At 39.3% G+C, this 22565-nt stretch overlaps 3 protein-coding genes across 6 annotated transcripts; 2 read left to right on the top strand and 1 right to left on the bottom strand.

Moving 5' to 3' along the window:
- Positions 1–33: 33 nt before the first annotated feature.
- Positions 34–5629, top strand: RB195_012598 (uncharacterized protein; the record flags this gene model as incomplete). Of its 2 annotated transcripts, XM_064202041.1 has the most annotated exons (9): positions 1201–1257; positions 2402–2479; positions 2783–2818; positions 3460–3552; positions 3622–3678; positions 3766–3834; positions 3894–3968; positions 4519–4627; positions 5613–5629. In XM_064202041.1, 9 exons carry the CDS (start codon positions 1201–1203, stop codon positions 5627–5629), a joined length of 591 nt encoding a protein of 196 aa, XP_064057923.1. The 2 variants fall into 2 exon arrangements, with proteins under 2 accessions (XP_064057922.1, XP_064057923.1); XM_064202042.1 differs by lacking the exons at positions 2402–2479; positions 2783–2818; positions 3460–3552; ... (1 more) ...; positions 3766–3834; positions 3894–3968 and adding an exon at positions 34–95 and having other exon boundaries at positions 1179–1257.
- Positions 5630–7008: 1379 nt separating this feature from the next.
- On the top strand, positions 7009–21901 carry RB195_012596 (uncharacterized protein; the record flags this gene model as incomplete). Of its 3 annotated transcripts, XM_064202039.1 has the most annotated exons (15): positions 7009–7037; positions 7554–7641; positions 7705–7780; positions 8253–8365; positions 9054–9142; positions 9869–9981; positions 10075–10215; positions 11786–11949; positions 12009–12268; positions 12380–12502; positions 12796–12895; positions 12958–13064; positions 13146–13284; positions 20424–20510; positions 21707–21901. In XM_064202039.1, 15 exons carry the CDS (start codon positions 7009–7011, stop codon positions 21899–21901), a joined length of 1824 nt encoding a protein of 607 aa, XP_064057918.1. The 3 variants fall into 3 exon arrangements, with proteins under 3 accessions (XP_064057918.1, XP_064057921.1, XP_064057919.1); XM_064202038.1 differs by lacking the exons at positions 7009–7037; positions 20424–20510; positions 21707–21901 and adding exons at positions 13349–13435; positions 14633–14827 and having other exon boundaries at positions 7576–7641; XM_064202037.1 differs by lacking the exons at positions 7009–7037; positions 7554–7641; positions 7705–7780; ... (8 more) ...; positions 12958–13064; positions 13146–13284 and adding an exon at positions 20339–20359.
- RB195_012597 (uncharacterized protein) lies at positions 16287–16731 on the bottom strand (the record flags this gene model as incomplete). The annotated part of the gene is made up of 3 exons (XM_064202040.1): positions 16287–16301; positions 16360–16479; positions 16651–16731. The coding sequence occupies 3 exons, from the start codon at positions 16729–16731 to the stop codon at positions 16287–16289; spliced, it is 216 nt and encodes a 71-aa protein (XP_064057920.1).
- Positions 21902–22565: the final 664 nt, after the last annotated feature.

The following is a 22565-nucleotide window of genomic DNA, read 5'->3' as shown; positions in this document are numbered from 1 at the left end:
GGGTGAGAGAGATCAAATATCTAGTCAAGGAAAATGAAAGCGACAGGCACTATGTCTTCGCACTTTGTTCCGGTGTTCTTTGAGTTGTGTATGTCGTCACCAGTGCAACGTCTGCGTCGCACGCGTTCTATCCGGGAGATTCCTCTGCGCACTGCCTCCCTGAATAGAGGGCGACAAGCTTCTAGGAGTTCTTTTCTTCCTGTTTTTCATCATTTATCATCACTTTTTTTAGTCGTTATAATGCGTGGATAAGATTACGTAGTTGTAACAAAGTCCTTTTCCATTGATTTCATCGTCTGTTTTGCTGTTAAGACACATCTAACATTTCGAAAAGATTGGATCTACGTTCCATTTCTTCGTACAACAGTCCATGATTATTTATTGTATTTGTGGGCGCAGTAAAATCTTAAAATCTGTCTTGAAAGTGCGCTAACCATGTACAACTACATGAAATATAGGGCACAAATCCAACTCCTACAGACTTAATTTTTCAAGGAAATATCTTTACATAAAAAAAAAACTTCCAACTAGCGAAAAGAGTAGTTCTTAGTAGTACTACTGAAGGATGTTGCCAGTGCACAACTGTATCAAGAAGTGAGATAGAGATTAAATCTCCACAAAATAAGAACTTACAGCCGACTTAGGGGCAAAACAAATACAAAAAAAACTAGTGAGGAAGAGTTTGCTAGAACTAATCAGCTACGTAATTCGACCATAGGGCATTATACAAGAAAAAAGGAAAACTTAGAAGGAGAGAACTCCTAGGACCTGTCTCTCTATGTGGAGAGGATTCGAGCACGCCTTCATTGAGGATTCAACACGTCACGCGGATACAACACAGTTTACGCCAGCGCACGTTTTTTGCGGCTTTATGTCTAACACATTGGAATTGTTTTCGTATTGTGTTTCAGTTGAATTAGAGGAGATAGTTTTGACGTATAACGACAGATAAGCTCTAAGTTTTTAAATTGCTAGTGAAGCTACCAACACCAACATCGAGCTTTATTGTTTCTGCCACTGTTGTAATAAATATGTTCTAGTTGAAGATGTTTTGAAAAATCTGTGAGTTTCATCATCGTATATTTCATATAAAAGTGACAGGGAGAAGCAATGTTTCTGATTTGCTGACGCAAATATCTCTGGTAGTTTCTCTCAGTAGTTTTTCTCGATTTTTTCAGGAGTCTTATATTTGCACCTGCAATGTGGGTGTTTGGTTACGGTTCTTTGCTTTGGAATCCTAATTTTCCATACGTGCAGGTTTGCTTCTTTTGCATCTACTGTTGGTCACTCTTTTAAGCCTACAATCAAATTGCGAAAACTGCTGAAGAGGTCGAGCCAAAATTCGATATTACTGGAAAAATACGCATTTAGAAACATGCTAACTTTATAAATAATCTTGTTTGTTATGCAAGAATCATCTCAGATGCTAGTGGATTTTTCGATTTTTTTCGATTAGAATTCACTTGACTAAATGAGTTCGAATTTTCCAAGTCCATTAAGAAACATGAGAATATAAACAATAATTATTAACTACTGATATTGATTTACACTTGGCTGGAGATAGCAATTCATCCTCCATGTCCACCTAGTTTAGATTCACTTTCTTGCACCGAGAATTCGAAGATAGATGAAGGAGAAGAATTTTGTTACTTGCGTTGATCTGGTAGTGTTCTTTTTCTATGTCGCTTCTTTTTCCATAATAATGCATGAATAGGTTATTCACTTTCTTGCACCGAGGATGTGAGTGGAGTACATAGTCTTGGCTAAGTCATTTTCCATTGGTTTTACTGTTTGTTTTGCTACTAGACACTCCGGAGATCTTAGTTTGTGGAGACTCTATTTCTGGTTCATTTTTCTGAAGTAGCGACTAACATTTGTTGTAATCCAAGCCATAGTAAAATCCTTAGATCTATCCAAGAAGAAGAGAACGACGCACAGTTACACAAAACATTGTGCAGAAATCCAATTCCTGCAAACTGAGTCTTTTAGGAGATGACTTATCATCAAGAAAATTTATGGATTCGGCGATGAAAAGGTTTTCTGGGTATCAGTGAACTAACTTCACTAAGACTACGTAATCCTATTCATTTGTCATCATATGGAGAAGAAAAAACATTTAAAAAAAGTCCGAGAAATTCTTCACAGAGAGGAGAGGAGAGCATGTTTTGCGCCGACTGTGTGTGGTTACGGTTTGTTCTTTTCTGCGTAAATGTCAGATGTATCATGCTTGGATTTCTCTAAAGAGAAAGGTCCCACCCTAGGTTTTACCTAAATTCAATGTAAAAGTACAGGAACAGTAACCCTACATTCGATTTTTTTTGCCGACTATGACTTTGAACGAGACTTCTACTACGGCGAGACTTCTACTACTATTTCACGCTTCTGTGAGTTGTACATTCAGAAAATTCCTGGCGTCGTTACCGGATATGCTCGTAGATTTTGGCAGTTAAGCCCTGACCACCGAGGAACTCCTGAGAAGGTATAGATTTGCTTTCAAACACTGGAGTATGTACTTAAAAGATAGGCTCACATTCAAAATGCTCAAAAATAGAAGGGTTTTTTTTTAAATTTTATGGGCTAACGCGTGCACTTTCGCCGTTCCTGAAAACCGAAACGCCTCGAGAGAAACCGCGCAATTGCGTACGTGTTTCATGTAGTTTTGACACTACTATATCTATGTTGAGTATTGAGTTCACCTCAGCTTGGCAATTCTAATAAATAGTAGTTGTAATATCTAGTCCCTTTGTGGTGTTGCGTAAAAGTTGTTGCTTTTGTTTTTCAGCCTGGCCGTACTGTGACACTAGTACCTGATAAGAAGGTAGGTAAGTTTTGCTTTTCAATCATTTCATTCGTTGTATTATTACAGTGTACTTCTCAAAGGTAAAAACAATTGACTGAGGTGTGCACCAATAGAAACCTCCGGTCTTCGCATTTATCCAATTTTTGTGAAGTTAGTCGGGTCAGAACGACGTGAATCTCAAGCGTAGTAGCGGTGCATTTGCGATCGAAACAGCAAAGAAGGAGAAGTGTGTCTATAGTCGGGTCAATACGACATAAAACACGTGTGTAGTTGCGGTGCATTTGCGTATGCGCTCGAAATGCCGCGGTGGAGGCAGCAGTTGAGACAAAGTTGACACCGTCGCAAACTACAGCAATGGGTGGTGCCAGCAAGGGTTTCACCTCACTCCTAGCCGCTACGCTCCACCGAAGCGCCTCGAGAGAAGCCGCGTACGCAATTGCGTACGTGGTTCATGTCGTTTTGACTCTACTATATGTTTGACGCTCCGCTTTAGTTATCCGGCCTTTCAACCTCAAATTGAAAAGTTCCCAAAAGAACGTTGCTCTCTTGGACCTAATCTCATTAGTTCTTTGTTTAATATCGCTTTATTGGAAGGGAGACTGTTATCGTTGTATTTCCTATCCACGAATACTCGAATAGACAATTGCACAAATCTTTAGTCGTATTGCTGGGGACTGGCATTCCAAGTAGCAGAAGATCAAGTAGCAGCTACTAGACAATACTTGGACTTCCGTGAAAAGGCTGGCTATTCCGTTAGTGGGGTTCAATCGTATTTTCTATCTCAGCGTTTAGTCTAGATAACTGACCTAAGTTCGTTTCAGTTGACCAAAATGTTGTTCAAACCAGATGACTCTTCTATAGACCCATTTGAAGTCGAGGTAACTACTGAATATTGTACTCATAATCTGTCAAATCTTTGATATTTGGTATATGAGATTGCAGATTTAGAATTGCAGAAGATTTAGGCGTATGTGTCAGATTGTAATGGGGAGCATTATGCAGGACCCACTGACCTCGAAGATATTTGTCAGACTGTGGGGTATTTTAATATCATCTTATCCTGTTCTACATGCATCTTAACTTTCATATTTAGATAATCGGCAGTGAGGGACCATCAGGGTCGAATATAGAATACGCACTTTTATTGGCAGATACACTTCATAAGCAGGTGTTGATCTTGTGCTAATACGATCAGATTTATGTTTGATTTATTTATTTTTCTACCTCACAATTTATGACATCATTTCGTGATTATTTTTCATCTTCGTAATGTTAGCATATAGAGCGGGTGTATCGCAGTTAAAAAGAGGTTCAGCTGCGAATGTCGATAGCCTGAAATCCCCTTAAGCCAACCTAGAAATTCCTCTCTATGAAGCCATAAATCAATCACCAACCAGGAATTTCGTCCCTACGGAGTTTATAAATTGATACCAGACTTGTTTGAGGGATAAGAACGTGACTTTACTCATCGGTTAGTCCCGAAAGTCCCTGGATGGGGTTAGATGCAGTCATAAATCTTAAGCGGTTCTGAGTTGAAGTTTAACAAGGATTGATTAGCGCGGGACACTTTATCTCTTGTCCACACACTTTATTATATATGTTTATTCCATTAAATCTCCTCTTACAAATGCACGTATTTTTGAACTGAAAAGGAAATAATGAACTGAGTAGGATTTGATGTATCGAATATTTGAGATTATGCATTGAGTCGTATTTAGGCACCTCATGCTCCCGATCAACATGTTTTCGATGTAGAGCGACGAGTTTTGGAGTTGTGCAGCTCTAGTGGAACACGTAAAGATGTCCTCTCAAAAATGGACCGAAAGGGTACGTATTTGTAAAAGTACGTATTTTGGTCAGGTAAAGAACACATCAATGTTGGACTTTACCCTTTCGACAAAACGACCACCTTGTATAACTGGGAAATAGAAGGTGTAGTGGATAAATAGCATACAATAACGTGCAAGTAACTTGGAACTAAAATAACTTATGACTAGTGATTTAAGATATCTGTAGCCAGAAAACCTTGAAAAACTCGCGCCTGTCTTATTGTACACAAAGTGTCATGGTTGTTGTGATCGATAGCACGGATGCGGCTAGACTATTCCCAATAAAGCAGCTACTGTATGAAATGCTTTTATCTTTCTTTCAAAACTGTTTAGCTGTTTCTATTTCGCATAGTTTCATTCATTTGATCTTTTTTCTTCTTTTTCATTTCCACGGCAGTGAATTGTGCAGTACATGTCGCATCGTGAACTTAGGATTAAAGCCAGAAAACAACATTTTCTGAGTGTCCCTTTCAAAATGCGCGTTCATTTCATGCACAGTGGTGTTGTTAATACAATACCAATGTCGACAATTACAAGTGATTTCGTTCTGTAATGCCGACCCCAAAATCATTGAATATTCCTCAAGCACATCCATAAACCTCGATCCTGAAGGAATTCGCTGCTACATTCAAAAAGGATTGATCCACCCCTCAACAGCCAAGAATCTTGTCTTTTCATTTTCTACTATTGGGCACACCTACGATTATGGTTACCATCTAGGTGGAAGGGAATGTGTGAACGAAGCTATGAGTTTTTCTGTAATTGTAGCTTCCCTGTCAGCATTTGTAAGTGTTTTACCTGTGACCTAAAAAAAAACTTACTATAATTGAATTTTAAGGATGTATGTAACGAAAGATTGTAAAGGTACTGTTTCTACAGTCACAAAATTTTACAATAACCCGAAGGTGGCCGCTGAACGCGGTACCCGTAAGAAAAAACGGAAGGCCTATCACATCATTGCATAATTTTATACTAATTTTCAGATGAAAGACAACAATGATCAATGATGGTGGTTTTCCCATGCTTTCACACACGATTGCAACCGCAATGTTTTATTTCGCTCAGGTTATCTACATTCTCCGGGGGTGTCTGCATGAATCACTCGTTCCCTCCTCGTTATCGATCGATATCGCTGCCTAGCGCACCCTTTTCACTTATTCTTCGCTGTGCGCATCTTCGTCATTGAGGTTATTCTCAGCTCTTCTATTCTCTAAATGACTTATTTGTTATCATTGCTCCTTAAATTGTAGGAGAAAGTTGTGGTGTGCCCCAAATTTAATTTCCATGTAGAAGAAATCCCCAACTGTACTTTTTTAGGATTTTTATTGTGCCTTTGAAAATTAGTCGACGTGATAGCATCGATTGTTTTTTTTTACCAGTAGCGACAAGCAGTAGGGGATTACATTGGTCCTGATGTAATAAAATTAGTATCCGATATTTTTTTTTACGATCGTTGAACACTTTCTCGCTCATGTACACTTCTACAGTACACTCACGCTCTCAGATACACTTTTGCCTATTGTGATAACGTTTGTGAACAGCTTCACAGAAGCCAACATTTCTGATATTGATTTTGTTTATTGGGATTCATCCAATTATAACCATATATCTTTGCATTTTCTAAGAGCAATAAAAATCACTGTTGTGCCTGATACAGTTTCTTTAAATTTTGCTTGTTAGACCTCTTCCTGGGTAACAAGTGATAAGATTGTTTACCAAGAAAATGGACGTTATACAGAATGTTTGCCGACGCGGTTCTCCGTGTGTATAATGCATGAAAATTCTGGCACCTGAATTGAGCCGGAACGGAAGAACAACTCGCTAAACCACGGAAACTTGTCGAGAACCTCTTTCAATCCTTAATAAGCTAGCCCCTAACTAGTCTGCCTCTCATGCAAGAATGTACAAATGCTATTTTTATTCCCGGGAAAGGTGCAATTTTTTGTGCAGTTTTCAAGATTTACCCGTCAGCTCCCTAGGAACCAACTGGGTGTCATTCAAGCAAAAAATGTAGTGGCGGAGAAAAGTTGAGCACTTTTTCCGTTCGAGCTTCTGCTCCAACTCTTCATCTTCCTGCTTTCTGGAGTTTTCGTGAATGTCACACACATACACATGCGTGACAGAATAAGCCCGTCATTATATAGCATGATATATCAGATCGAGTTGCTGCGTGGGTTCCATGGGAGTTCCTAGCCATTAATTGCCTTATCCTTTTTTTAATTTCAGACGCTAATACTTTCGAGAATTACATGAACTCCATATTGCTACATATACATAGTCGACGTCGAACGTGTTGTCTAGGCGCGACGAACTACGTCCTCTTTTGAATCTTACTCTACAGTGGCATAAAACGTGTTGCATAGCTGTGGTCAAAACTAAATGAAGCAACCTGAAGTAGATTTGCTGAAGTGAGTGAATTCGGCGAGATTATAGTCAGTTCAAAACAACATGAAGCTCGGTGCTGTAGCGTAAGCGGTTGCGTTCGAAGCAACGCTGTGGAGCTAGTAGTCGGGGTCGAGGTCCCATCGCTAACTCTAGCGATGAGCTGCACTGTGCCGTACTTGCACTTGATCTACTGTTCTGTAACGTATACTTGATTTAATGTGGTTGTACTAGCCATGTCGTAGCTGTAGCAAAATGACTAACTAAAATGAATGACAGCTAGATGGTAAAGCGACACATGTTAAAAGAAAATCCATTTTTACCAATGTTCTGTTTGCTGTTCATTCGGTTCCCATGAAATGCAAATGAAGTTCAAAGGGTTTTCATTTGTAATTTGGGAATTTGGCGGACAATGTGATGTGGCGGAGTTTCTGACGTTTCTTCTTTTTTTGTTGCATGTGATTTTTCAGTGGCTGGTTCTGATTGTTCGCTCTGAATCACATCAATCACAGTTAAAGTGAAGATCATATTGGATATTCCAGAAGTGCGCCTTCAGTTTCCATTATGAGTCTCCAGGAGAAGAGTCCAGCACCTAAAGAAGATGAGCGTTTGCTTGAGAAAGAACCGAGTGTGCGTTATATTTTAATGTTTCATTTTGCAATCGACTGATAGGTCACTCAAAGATCATTGCAGGGAGTGCAGGAGACGGTTGACGATGAAGAAAACAGAGAAGTATTTGTTCTAAAAAGGCCTGTATCCATTGGTGGTGGTGAGCTCAGTACTAATCATTTATACTTATATTTACAATGAATGTCTTTCTGCCTGCTTTCTGCCCTAAACCCTATTGAACGCGCTTTGCGGACGTCAGGTAAATATAGGTAACGGCCCCCGTTCGTACCTACAACTTTTTTGAGCCTGCAACTATTACAACATGTCCCAGTAAAAGAGTATTGAGTTGCACTGAATATGTCTGTCTCTTCTCGCTGCATTAAATGCAGTATCAATCCGCCCCTAGAATAATTCCTATTCTGATATATGTGGTATATGTGTTCTTTCTCATGCTCCAGTGTATTACCGTGAATGATGGAATGCGCACTGCGTAATTTTGTTGCTGCTCAAACCGAACGTATCTGGTCTAGAAATCGATTTTCGCCCCTAATTTAGTTTACGGGTGGGATGCTACTCACTATACATGAGTTTATTCTGGTTTCGTACACTATCGAACTGAATAGTATTTTCAGCGGCTGTTGTTGCGGAATCGTCATCGATGTCCGTAGACATTTTGCCAACGACAACTAGGAGGAAGCTAAGTGAGGCTCGGCAGGTCAAGTTGCCAACCATTACCATGTCTGAAGTGGGTTTTCTTTACTTCTTTTTACTTTTTCAATGCCGAAGCTGACATTTCATCTGTTCTAGCTTCTTTTCGAACTTTAATTGGGAGAAACTGAGAGTATAAGCCTTTGTTTTGTTTTCCTTTGTTCCACAAGTTAGTTGCGAAGAAGAGAACTTTGAGTCAATTCACTAGCGCCGTACTTCATGTTGATGAAAACTTGCTTATACGCTTGAGGAACTCCACAATACCGTTTGGATGTTAATACACCGCAGAAATTCATTTCTAGTCATGTTAGTTATGTGAACTACTGAGGTGCAACAACATTCATAAGTAATGTCAATTAGTTTGTGATTGACGGAAAGTCCTCTTTATTTGATTATATATATAAAACGCCAAAATCCCAGTAACTTTTAAATGACTGGCGAGAGGGTTTTTAAAAAATAGAACACTTTGAAATCGCTAAACATATAATTCACCGGGTATATAAGCTTATCTTGTATCGTGCGTTTGGCAATTTGCAGCTGTAGCTGCTTTGTTTCCCACTTTCAACTATGTCCAGTTTGCTTGAACTGTTCGGCTACATCCCCTCTCATCGGCATCACTGGTTAATGATGATCTTTCAACCAACTTTTTACTTATGTGCGTTGTTAATGTACGGAACAACATGACTGCTGGCACGAGTGACTAGGATTAAATCCATCTCTTTAAGAAACCGACGGTCTCTTTTGCCGATCCACCTAGTGCTACTCTGAAGAAAACTCCACCACTTTCGATATCACCGATCGGATACACTTTGCAGTGAGTTCTAAATGTTTTACATGCGTGAATATTTCTTGGAATGTGGTAAGTTGTTTAAAATGGTACTGGAATATTCAAGCTCGAAATAAATACCCTTGTTTTCGGTGTTTTTTTCCTAAGGTTTTTGGTTTTCGTAATGAAGTGCAGGACCAACCGTGTTGGATTTTTACAACAGCTGTTGTAAAGAGTCATATTCGATACCTGTCTATAGGATGAAATCTAACAATAATAACAGGACAGGCGTTATCACCGAGAGTTTACCTGCTATTAAAGATCGCCTTCGTCAGAGCTTCAAAAATTTCCTGATTTTTCCTCTCAAGCCCCTCATTACCCTTCAGAAAGCATTCAAACGATGAAGATAAACTCATACAACAACATGTCGGCTTGTGCTTACCTCATTTGCTAAATCTGGTAACGCAACGGGCCACCACGTACCACAACTACAAGTCACAAAGGTCTCTATAAGGCAGCTGACAGCCCGCCCCGTAAATCAAAGCAAGCATATGAATGGAACTAACCAGAGGTGACTTCGCATTGAGTACTACGAGGCCATAAGATGCAAACTTAATTTCCATCAGAGCGTGTACATCACTTCCATCACTTCGAGATTCCTCCATTACAGTCAATTCAATATTCAATATATATACATATATATAAGTTACATATATACATATATAGTTATATACATATATATACATATATATAAGTTTTTTTTCAAATGTTTAGTCATATTCCTCTGTCGGCGGATCATCGCAAGAAGAAAAATGATGTAGTGTCGATGAGGGTGTACACGTCTCAGTTTGTGCGGATGGATACGCCTGAAGATGATGAAAGTAATTGTGAGTTTTTCAGGAAATCCAATTCAGCTGCAGTTTAGAAGTATCACTTTCTAGTTACGAAAGTTACGAAACCAAGTGGAAGCTAGTTTGCAGATTCTGGTATCCAATTCAACATACCAGGAGGGAGGACTGCAACCGCGGAATATATTGTCGAGTTGATGGGTGCAGAATATGGCATTGAGAAAGCAACAGCGAAGGAAGCATTTTCGCTTTGGATGATTTCGGGACTGCTAGGTTGGAAAGTCTATTTCTGTTAATTACGGGTAGATATTGGTTCGCAAGAATTTGTGTGAAGTGCTCTTTTTGTAAACATCTTGGTTGGTAATGGAGTAGTGTCACAGAAATGTCAAAACGAAATGAAGTTCTGTGTAGTTGCGTAAGCGATTGCACCCGAAGTGGAGCGGTGGAGTATATCGGTTACTGTCAGGAGAGGATCCTTGTTAGTACCACTCACCGCTGTGGTTCACCGTCACACGGTTCTATCGTTGAGGGAGGGTAGTAAGTTGAGATTTGGGTCACAGCGCGATCCCAACTCTCAACTTACTACCCTCCCTCAACGCTAGAATGTGTCATCTTTGTAGTCGTTCCGGTTCCTTCGTTGTTCAAAGCAATATTGTATTATATCCTCCTAGACAGTTCATCCATACATATATGTAGTTGTATAGGCAAACGCGCGTTCCAAAACCTCAACGATTACGATTGCAGTGAAACGCATGGGCGCATTCAAAGTGGATTGATACGCCAGAGACTTTACCATTTTATCGTTGTATTTGCGCTTGGACGCTTGCTGGAAGATTATTTTCATATGGTATTTGGAACCCAACAAGAAAAAGCCCACAGTTTGTACTGGATTGAGAAAGCTCTGTTGACTCTAGTGCGGTCCTTTCCGCAGACAGTTGTGAAATTTTTGTATGAATGAGGATGTATGAAGTTTGTAGGAAGTACACAGTCGACTTATCTATTGGTCATTTTACAATTTTTAGAATTGCTTGCGCAAGCGTGGGAGACAGGTTGCGAGCTTTGTTCACCTTGTTTTAGAACATTATTGAAAACCCTCGGGGTCTATTGTCCGTGGTATCTTCCACTTCGTTTCTGGGAAAGCCAATGGGAAACTCCTCAGAAATGGTTCTAATGACCGCTTTTCCACGAACGTCACAGGTGCAAAATCTGTCTTGTAGCAATAATTAGTACTCAGTGCGCTTCCTAGAGAGAAGCTCAATATTGATTTCTTTTATTTTTTGCCGTTTTCAAATAAAACAGGCCAACCGGAATAATGAGAAAAAAATCTGAGAAAAGAAAAGAAACTATGAGTTGGAATGATTGTGTGGACTTCTTGAGCTGAAGTAGTTGTTGAAATCCATTACAGTTGATGAGTAAGGTGCCGAAAGAAGTTTGTGTGGTTAAGTCTTGCAATTTTTGCATACTTTCGCATTAGTACAGTAAAAATGTAAAGAATATGAAAATATTGGGAAAAGTCTCATTACATCTCGTCTTTCTAAACTTCTTAACTTTTTTCCGAGTGTGCATCGCGTTGTCGTAAGGCGGATGTCGCAGTTGCGAGATGCAGCATCGGTTAGCAACGTCAGATCGTAGATGGGTGGTTACAGAAAGGTTTGGCGACGTGCGCTTAGCTCTTCGCTCCCACCTAGTTTATGGCGGTTGGAAGGATGAGGAACGCTCGTCTTCACAGAGCAGTCACCTTACGTGTGACAGCACAACATTTTCCTTTCTTAAATTACATTTTACTGATATTTACAGTCTAGACATGAGTTTGGCATCAGCACCCAACTTCATTATTTTGTAGAGGTCCAGCTGAAACCGCATCATAAACCATATGAAATGCGTCGTGGATGGTCAGAGGTTCTGGCAAAGTTTGCGGAATCGGAACTAGAAAGTAAGAAAAAAGATGATGAACCCGTACTGTATTTTCGGAGGAACGTACAACTGTCTGAGGCAAGAGAGCAGCAGGTAGTATCATAACCTTTCAGCCGTTAATTTCCTCCTTTTGAGAGTAGTTTTATTCTCAGATCGTGACCTTTTGTTCTCGAGCTTTGGAAATGTTGCTAACAGATGCACGATCATCACTTTTCCTTGATCGCTGTCCTATGCCTCCTGAACGATGTGCTGAACTAGCCGGGCTAGGATTTGCTATGGAAGATGGTCCATATGATCAAAAAATGCATACTGTTGATTGGCTTAGGATGCATTTGGAAGATCAGCTCCCTGCTCGAATGGCTGACGTAATCCGTGGACCTATGCTTTTGGGGAAGGCACTCACTGGATACAAGTTGGTCTATAATTTCAAAACACTTCCTTCAAGTTTATTCATTTCGTAGATCTCTGTAGATTTTCGCCTTGCCTACAACTTTATGCCGCTGACAATTTTCTTTCATTTCAGCGATCTTGAGAGTCAAGTTGTTGAATCGTGGAAGCGGGGCAGCACCATCTTGAAGGCCAATGGCCTCGACGAAGTACGCAGACATTATCTAACGAAGCTTCGAGAATCAACTCCATGTTATGGGCTAGTTACTTTTGATTTTTATCCTTTAAGATACCTTTTTTGTTTCTTCTATACAAAGTGTCAAGGAGATTTGCGCAAGTAGTTAATGCAGTACTTATAATCTATTTTAATAAAAAGTGAAATAGTGATTTGTGAATCTATGGTCAGGCATGTAGTTCATGTAAAATGAAGGTTCAGTCTACTTAGGAGACTCTCCAATGAACATTGTCAACTTTAGCTTATAATAAACCGATACCAGAATGAAGAATCGAAGCCTACATTGAATCTGAAGTTTGATCTAATCCGATTTTCAGCGCAGCATTCTTCCGAGGCCTAATAGAACGTCCAGGAATCAATCCTCTCAACATCAAAAAAGTATTTAATTATCTGTTGAGTGGAGCACCGGATACTGATGTGCGCAGTTACACTGTTTTTGCTACGATTTTGGTAGTGGAGAATTCGCAAAGTCGTTTTAGGTCCTCGTCGGAGTCAATAATGAATTTGTGACCATCATTGACTCGAATAAACGTGACGTGATACTCGTTCAGAAAATACGCGACTGTTCATGGAGAAAATTGATATAGTTAGTTTCTTTTTGTCTTCAGATACCTCCGTCATATGACTGCGAAAGAAATTAAAAATAACTCTGAAAATTTATTTCCAGTTCTCCAGAAGAAATTAAAAAGGGTCATCAGCATCTGTTGTTCTTATCATTCCCTGATGATGACTATGTCAAGTCTCGCAACGAGTACATCTCAGGAAGAACTGAACGACTGGCCTCCATGAAAATGAATATTTTGCACGTAAGTCATTTTGTAAAAACGTTACTAAGTACAACACAGATTATTGAAGTTTCCTGGTATTCAGATCTTCTCAAGTCAAACAATACTTCTCAATGCAATGTTGAACTCTGTGAAGTCGACCATAAAAGAAGAAGATGGCATTATAGATGAGGTACGCGGATATGCTTAAAATTGCTCCACTCAGCTGATTTTAAGGATGAGGCAACTTCCATGATCTACTAAAAGTCTTATAAATTTAAGAATGGAGTTCGAACTAGTTTCATTCAACATATACGGGAGTTGATGCAAAAGATGTTTGTAAACGACTCTTTAAATGTTTTAATATTGCTCGAGGAATTTTGATATATTTTTTTTTATTCTCGATCTTTCCATCATAATCGTCATAATCGACCGGAGGACTCAATTTTCATTACTAAGGCGGATGCTTTCGAATAATGTAGAGCGAAAATATATCCAAATCCAACGCGGGAGCAAAGCAACTTGAATAGCGCAGCGACGGAAAGACATGGGAAGAAAAAGACTTTAAAATGAGTTTCCTCCTTCCTCTCTTTGAAGAGGTATATCCGCGATATAGCGGACACTAGAGATGAGCACAGTTCCGATCTCTTTTGAAATCTTCCTCTCTGAAACTCGGACTTTATTTTGAAACCATTCTCTGAAATTCAGATATTTTAACTTTTTTGGGCTTTGTTTTAGTTCCTTGATCATGGCGTAAGATTCACTTGAGACTGACAGACCTGTGGTTCACTGCAGCCAGTTGCACAAATATAATACATTCATTGACCACGCTTGCATATTCAACTTGAACCAATGGGAATCCCAACTAACTTCCTCCGATGCCTTCAGAAAAGTGCTATTTCAATGTTGTCCTATCTCTGCATCAACTCCGACCTAAAAAATTGCTGTGATTATCATATAACTTCAATCACGCGACTTTCATCATTGCAGTGCCATAAGTGATCCTCTGCAAGAACATGAGTTGCTCTATCTGTAGATGGACAATTTCTATTCACAGAACCTTGTGGCAACATACGAAATTCATAATGTCGGGATCTGCATAGATATATGGGTGTAGTTCACGAGTATTATCACGCTCAATTCCATTTTGTGATCCAGAAAGGGCGTATTAAATGGCCCTGGTTGCACTTTTGTTCCCAATGATGCAATTTATTATGGGTAGAATAGCGACCCGCAAAGGTTAGAAGCATTTCCTAAAGAACCGTTATTAATTTCCGTGCTCTTCGAGGTTTTTCGGGAAAAGAGATCGTCATTAAGGTGTAAAGTCCCGTAATATTTCCCTTTTGTGCAGTTTGAAACTTCTGCATATCACTGAGATGTTGTTTTCCAGGGCAAAGATCAGTCAACAATTTCAACTGGTTATCCAGCTCCAGGTAGAGCAACGGTAGCTCGAACTCCGTCGATCTCTAAATGCCATCGAATGTGTTTAGCAAGCTTCGAAGACGGTAGATTTGTGAAAGCGAAGGGAATTTATAAGAAAGTGGATTGGGAAACTGTGCAACGTGGTATCGAGGTGGTTTTGTAATCGAATTCTGCTGTACGTGTTCATTGTATGCTGGTAGATTCTATTCGTTCCGCATATATTCTTGTTAGATTATGTACTTGAAGTCTCTCTTGATCTTGGAAAAGAGACTGCTGTGTTCCGCATGTATAGCTGCACCTACTAACACTTATTTTTGGTTGTCATCACCTTTTCTTTTTTCTTCTCTGTCTATCTGTCCCTTTCTCTACACTTGTTGCATAGCAAGCAGGTGAACTATGTCTAAAAGAAGCTCGAGCTTTGTCGTTAGGTAGAGCACAGCGTGTACATGAACGAAACGATTTTCCAACGCCCACCTTTAGTGACGAGCGGTTTCATAAGAGAAAGCAGCGAGCGTTCTTGTGACTATGTGCACGCATTGCACTTGAACGCACGTGTCGATCATAACGATATGACTTATTTTGTACAGCTTGCACTTTTCTATTTCACTTCTCTCTTTGAAAACACTTTTGTCATGCTAAGCGGCTTGGCAAACTTTTTCTCACGGGTACAATTGAAGTCAATATATTTCTAATGCTTCATCAATTTGAGGCCGTGAGCCTGAACATGATAATATTTTGTAGATAAATATGAATCTGAGCACACAATGAAATGCTTATACTTGAAATAAACTTCATATGCTTTGGAAGTTGCTACATTTCTAGAGGTTTTATATGTCTGACGAGGAGCGAACAGAAACACTTTGTGTATACAGTTTTCTCTGCCATCACCCTTGAAATCTTTGAAAGTCCAAGTGTAAAGATCAGCGCTATACGGGTTCAAAGTAGAACAAATTCATAGGCCATTTGAAGTAATATAGTCACCATCGAATGCGTTCAATCGGGGCAGATCGAGCAACATCGATTGAAACTGAAGAGAAAGAAGATGAAATGGGGTCGAGTTGAGGAAATGTGTTGCTGGATCATCAGATTCTTGCAGGGTTTAGCATTGGACTGCAAATACAGGTAACTGTGCTGTACAGATAGTTCTACTTGGTCGTTATACCATAATTTTGCAGCGTATCGCATCGGTACTGTCTCTCTTGTAAAGGATCGTAGTGCCCAGATCGGAACATAACTGGACGAAGGAACCCCCATGCCCTGTTTATTCGTATAAATATACGTACGCGTTGATTTTAGAGGCAACGCGTTGATTTAGGAGGGTTTTTTTATTCTGGGACTCTCAGCATACGTGTTCAATTTTAAAATTCAGACATAGCGAGATCGTAACTGCTAACAAGCGGTTAGTGAAATTTGAACCATGGGTAGATCATGATCCGTTTGAATCCACTATACTAAAAGTACCTAATCTGCTATCGCAGTCAGTAACTATTTATAAAGATACTACAAATCCTCTTTTCCGCCAAAACACAACATGACTCTACTTCTATGCGTTCACTACAAGAAAAGTAAATGGTCGTACACTTCTAGAACTTTCTCCACCGAGCAGACAGCACGGCGTAGCATCAGTAATATTCGATCTGAAATTTACTTCACAATCTGCCTATTATCACATGATTCATACATCGATACACCAACCTTTCTTTTTTTGTGAAGTGAGATTGTGTATTCAATACTGTTTACATAGTTTCGCGGTCGAATCCTCAACCAAATGAGCACGTGAGTCTCGGTGAACGGGTAAATGTAGAGCCGAACACTCTAAAATGTATTCTGCTACAGCTTGAAAGGGATTCGCCCTACATGCTTGAAAGGGACAGCGATTCACCATAGGAGTGTGTTTATAGTAACCGACTGTGGTAGCGATCCGGTGGTACGCGTTCGGTATCGACTGTATGTGGTTAAACAAAAGTATGGTCGGGTCGGAACGACCTGAAGCCCGCTGCAGAAGCGTAAGCGACTGCGCTCAAAGTGATCCAATGGAGATAGCGGTAAGGATCGAGGTAGGACCATCGCGAACCGTAGCGATTAGTGATTCTTATTAGGGTGTGGTAATTTCTACGCGGTACTCCAAATAGGACCGGGCCCTCTGTGAAAATATCCGAAAATTTTCAGCATAAATGAGGTAAAGAGAGATGCCATGCTTTGAGATTAATCTTGCTGACGTGATATTAAACCATATTAGCCTTTTTGAATGTGATTAGAGAATATAAGATTATCTATGTAGAAGTTGTCGCTAGACAAACATTCCCTAGTACTCAAATTGCGTGACAACATACACTGCTCATTTTGTTCATGACAGAGATTAAACTCTCTAATTTCTCTACACCAAATTATTGTTGGAATAGGGAAGGCCCACAGTATGTAGGAAACAATTATACAAAATCTTTGAGCTTAGTGAAATAAAGAGGTCAAGAAATGATGTGCAAGTTACTCCTGTTGAAGGGAATCATGAGCTGAATTGATTTAAAGCAGCAGTTTTGATCATCTTTGTGAGAGATCACTTATGTCAATATTCGCACAGAAAACTAGCTCGTATTCCACTGGATGAGAATTCCTTTTTTGTCATAGTTCATCTTCTGTACAACTTGTTTTATTCGGATCATTTCATATGTGAACAATTAACTTTTCTACAGAATTGTTTATCCAGAAAGTGTTCCAGTGAATTTCTAAATAATCTAGTTGCTTTCATACAAGGGTGGAACACATTCATTGCTGCAACCAGTAACACTAAATTGCTCACTCTTCCTATTTCTTTTTGTTTTCACTGACATTTTCCACACTGTTTCATAGTTCATAGTGTGTTCTTCTTCGAAAAAGCTATCCTGGAATTCTGAGTTACCAAGTCTCTCTCGTCAGCAGCCTTAGTGACTGTCATCAAATCGGAAACGTCAGAAATTTCTTATTTATGAATAGAATTCAACGACAAGGTAATTTTTTCGGTGTCTGCATCTCTTAGTTTTTTTTTTTTTTGCTGAACACATTCCATTTCCTGCAATATTGTCATAATGACAGGTCACATGGAGTGATATGAAATAATGACTGTGCATTACCACTGTCCAGATCGTGAATGTAGGGAACTAGGAGCACATTCTATGATATAATAATATTTCCCCTATTACAATCAGCTGAAAGTCACATTAAAACTCTGCTACTGAGAGAACTGGAACAAGTGACTGGTTCCGTGTGACTGTGATTCTTGTGGAACTAGTAACATACTCCCTAACCCGTAGCTGCGCACGGAACACTTTGTGTCCATCAGTTTTTATTATGTCGAAAATTATTGGTTGAATGCATTTTCTTTTACCACTTTGTCTGTACTGTAGTTGCAAACTCCAAATATTTTCTATCCTTCTAGCTCTGATATCTCCATCACATTTCTTCTGTAGTTAGTCCACCGAACAAGTGTATATAAGTTTTTTTCTAGGAAAATCCATTTTGAGAAAGATACATGATAAAATGTAAATGTTTCTCATAAATAAAATTTGACAAATCTTCTTTAAAATGTTTATGAAAGAGAAAATTAGGAATGCAAAACCAGAATCTAAGGTTTTTTTATTGTCAACGACAAAGTAATTTTTTCAATGTCCGTGCACATAGAATGGGTAACTATACGACAGATAGTAACAACGGAATATATTTATTTTTAATTTTTCTTTTTTAAATTTTTAATTTACTTTTAATTTAATATTTTTAATCTATTATTTTTATTATTTTTATTTTTTTTGCGCAACAACGGAATATATTTATTTTTAATCATATAATTATGAATTACTATATTCATTTATAGCTCTCTATTAATGTTCGTTCTTTGCAGGATAAAATGGCCTTACTGTATGAACTATATTTTAAAGGTATTCAATTCTGCTAGAATTCCCTTTCGAACGGATTGGGGTCAGAAAAAAAAATTGTCGGAGCTATAGTGCAATTGCGCAGCTGCCCGTTGTATAAATAACTTCAAATGTCGAATGATATGTTCATCAAAAAGCGACGGAACCAAAAAAAGAGATGCGCTCAAATGATTGCCCCCCCCCTTTGGGTTGTTTGTCGAAAACGTGGGCACTCTTAGGAGTGATTTGCTAGCAACGCCGCAGTCTCAGTCTTATTAGTGGGGATATTCGCTTCAAATAACTGTAGGGAGGTGACGACATAAATGAAAATACTCTGCAGCAAAAACTCGACTGTAGAAATTTTTCTCGCGATCGTCTCGATTCTGTGACTATGAGTCTCTTCTCGAATTCGCAGTTTCCGCACCACCTTTAGGAAATACCACTTTCTAAACTTCATTGGAGTTTCCAATCCGCTAGGTAAATGGAATTTTCAGATACCTAGTTGAATCTAGACGAATTACCTACCATACCACCTTATTTACTCAGATACATTCCAGAGAAATAAAACTGTTCCAACTCTCTGGAGTTTCAGGGAACTTCAGTTAGGTCTGGTTTACATGTAACCTTAACAAAATGAGGCGTAGTTACACTCTGACTGTGAGAAGTGGTCAGATCTCAATCGATGGTTGGGTTCACCTCAGCACAGTCGACGGCAGCGGCGATCGAGATGCTGTGTTAAATATTTCTTGAGATCCCGACTTCGCGTGTATGTCTTGTTACGCTGCTACTTAACTTAATATGTCCACTAATCCTAGAACGAGTGCAGCTTAGACATTCTTGCTAGTTCTTCAGCTGTGTAGAATTCCTTTTGAGTGCAGTTTCGTTCCAATAGAATTTTTTTGGCGAATTTTTCGAAATTGTGCACGTGAAGTCATTTGTTCACGATAGGAGAGTTTCAACTCAATGGAAATATGATGGATGGTTCAGTGGTTAAACGTATAAAATGAATCGGAAAAATATTCACAAATGTCGATTATACGCGACGTATGCAAAAGCAATAATTGGCACACAGGCGGGTCGCCCTTGGTAATACGATCCGGCAAGAAGAGGACCTAAGGACAAAAACGTTGTAAATCGTTATGTTCGGAATGTTCGGAACAGAAATAATTTCTGTTTTCATATCTTTTATCAACAACAACTCCCCTATTGTTATAATTTTACTTATAATTTGACCCGGGTAGACTTATTCTGATGGGAAGTTTCTGTTTCGTACCCGTGAATCTTTTAAGCGCATAAAGGCTGAATTAAGCTCGGTGACATAACAAGAGATTAGACATTTGCGACGGCTTCTAATCATGATGAAATCTATGGCAGCTGAATACAAGCAAAGTCATGCGGCGTTTCCCCCCCCCCCCCCCCCCACCTCCTGAGAACAAGCCCTAATAGCGCTGACTGGAACAGAAATGAACGAACGGTTCGGTCCCGCTATCGCAGTGAGGTCGCTTATGATGACGCTTCACTTGTGATTACCATTTTACTGTATTGTGCGGGCTTATTGTAAGCAACTGAATACATTGTATCCACGTCGTATTCACTAATTTCTCTGCTGTTAATGTATGATGAAATCCAGAACTGGAAAGCTCTCAAAACCCATATATTTGCTTCTCTTCATATCCCTTTTCGAATTCGTATATGGTCACAGTTCTAGTACTTCATCTGTATCTCTTATGAAGATCATACTGGTCATTTATTGTTCTACATGCGTTCTTTTAATACCGTCCCAGTATTCCATGAAAATGAATATTTTGCACGTAAGTCATTTTGTAAAAACGTTACTAAGTACAACACAGATTATTGAAGTTTCCTGGTATTCAGATCTTCTCAAGTCAAACAATACTTCTCAATGCAATGTTGAACTCTGTGAAGTCGACCATAAAAGAAGAAGATGGCATTATAGATGAGGTACGCGGATATGCTTAAAATTGCTCCACTCAGCTGATTTTAAGGATGAGGCAACTTCCATGATCTACTAAAAGTCTTATAAATTTAAGAATGGAGTTCGAACTAGTTTCATTCAACATATACGGGAGTTGATGCAAAAGATGTTTGTAAACGACTCTTTCAATGTTTTAATATTGCTCGAGGAATTTTGATATGTTTTTTTATTCTCGATCTTTCCATCATAATCGTCATAATCGACCGGAGGACTCAATTTTCATTACTAAGGCGGATGCTTTCGAATAATGTAGAGCGAAAATATATCCAAATCCAACGCGGGAGCAAAGCAACTTGAATAGCGCAGCGACGGAAAGACATGGGAAGAAAAAAGACTTTAAAATGAGTTTCCTCCTTCCTCTCTTTGAAGAGGTATATCCGCGATATAGCGGACACTAGAGATGAGCACAGTTCCGATCTCTTTTGAAATCTTCCTCTCTGAAACTCGGACTTTATTTTGAAACCATTCTCTGAAATTCAGATATTTTAACTTTTTTGGGCTTTGTTTTAGTTCCTTGATCATGGCGTAAGATTCACTTGAGACTGACAGACCTGTGGTTCACTGCAGCCAGTTGCACAAATATAATACATTCATTGACCACGCTTGCATATTCAACTTGAACCAATGGGAATCCCAACTAACTTCCTCCGATGCCTTCAGAAAAGTGCTATTTCAATGTTGTCCTATCTCTGCATCAACTCCGACCTAAAAAATTGCTGTGATTATCATATAACTTCAATCACGCGACTTTCATCATTGCAGTGCCATAAGTGATCCTCTGCAAGAACATGAGTTGCTCTATCTGTAGATGGACAATTTCTATTCACAGAACCTTGTGGCAACATACGAAATTCATAATGTCGGGATCTGCATAGATATATGGGTGTAGTTCACGAGTATTATCACGCTCAATTCCATTTTGTGATCCAGAAAGGGCGTATTAAATGGCCCTGGTTGCACTTTTGTTCCCAATGATGCAATTTATTATGGGTAGAATAGCGACCCGCAAAGGTTAGAAGCATTTCCTAAAGAACCGTTATTAATTTCCGTGCTCTTCGAGGTTTTTCGGGAAAAGAGATCGTCATTAAGGTGTAAAGTCCCGTAATATTTCCCTTTTGTGCAGTTTGAAACTTCTGCATATCACTGAGATGTTGTTTTCCAGGGCAAAGATCAGTCAACAATTTCAACTGGTTATCCAGCTCCAGGTAGAGCAACGGTAGCTCGAACTCCGTCGATCTCTAAATGCCATCGAATGTGTTTAGCAAGCTTCGAAGACGGTAGATTTGTGAAAGCGAAGGGAATTTATAAGAAAGTGGATTGGGAAACTGTGCAACGTGGTATCGAGGTGGTTTTGTAATCGAATTCTGCTGTACGTGTTCATTGTATGCTGGTAGATTCTATTCGTTCCGCATATATTCTTGTTAGATTATGTACTTGAAGTCTCTCTTGATCTTGGAAAAGAGACTGCTGTGTTCCGCATGTATAGCTGCACCTACTAACACTTATTTTTGGTTGTCATCACCTTTTCTTTTTTCTTCTCTGTCTATCTGTCCCTTTCTCTACACTTGTTGCATAGCAAGCAGGTGAACTATGTCTAAAAGAAGCTCGAGCTTTGTCGTTAGGTAGAGCACAGCGTGTACATGAACGAAACGATTTTCCAACGCCCACCTTTAGTGACGAGCGGTTTCATAAGAGAAAGCAGCGAGCGTTCTTGTGACTATGTGCACGCATTGCACTTGAACGCACGTGTCGATCATAACGATATGACTTATTTTGTACAGCTTGCACTTTTCTATTTCACTTCTCTCTTTGAAAACACTTTTGTCATGCTAAGCGGCTTGGCAAACTTTTTCTCACGGGTACAATTGAAGTCAATATATTTCTAATGCTTCATCAATTTGAGGCCGTGAGCCTGAACATGATAATATTTTGTAGATAAATATGAATCTGAGCACACAATGAAATGCTTATACTTGAAATAAACTTCATATGCTTTGGAAGTTGCTACATTTCTAGAGGTT

This window comes from Necator americanus, chromosome V (genome assembly GCF_031761385.1).
Source record: "Necator americanus strain Aroian chromosome V, whole genome shotgun sequence".
Taxonomy (NCBI): Eukaryota; Metazoa; Nematoda; class Chromadorea; order Rhabditida; family Ancylostomatidae; genus Necator; species Necator americanus.
Note: the sequence above shows the minus strand (reverse complement) of the source record. Positions and strands in the feature narration are given on the sequence as shown.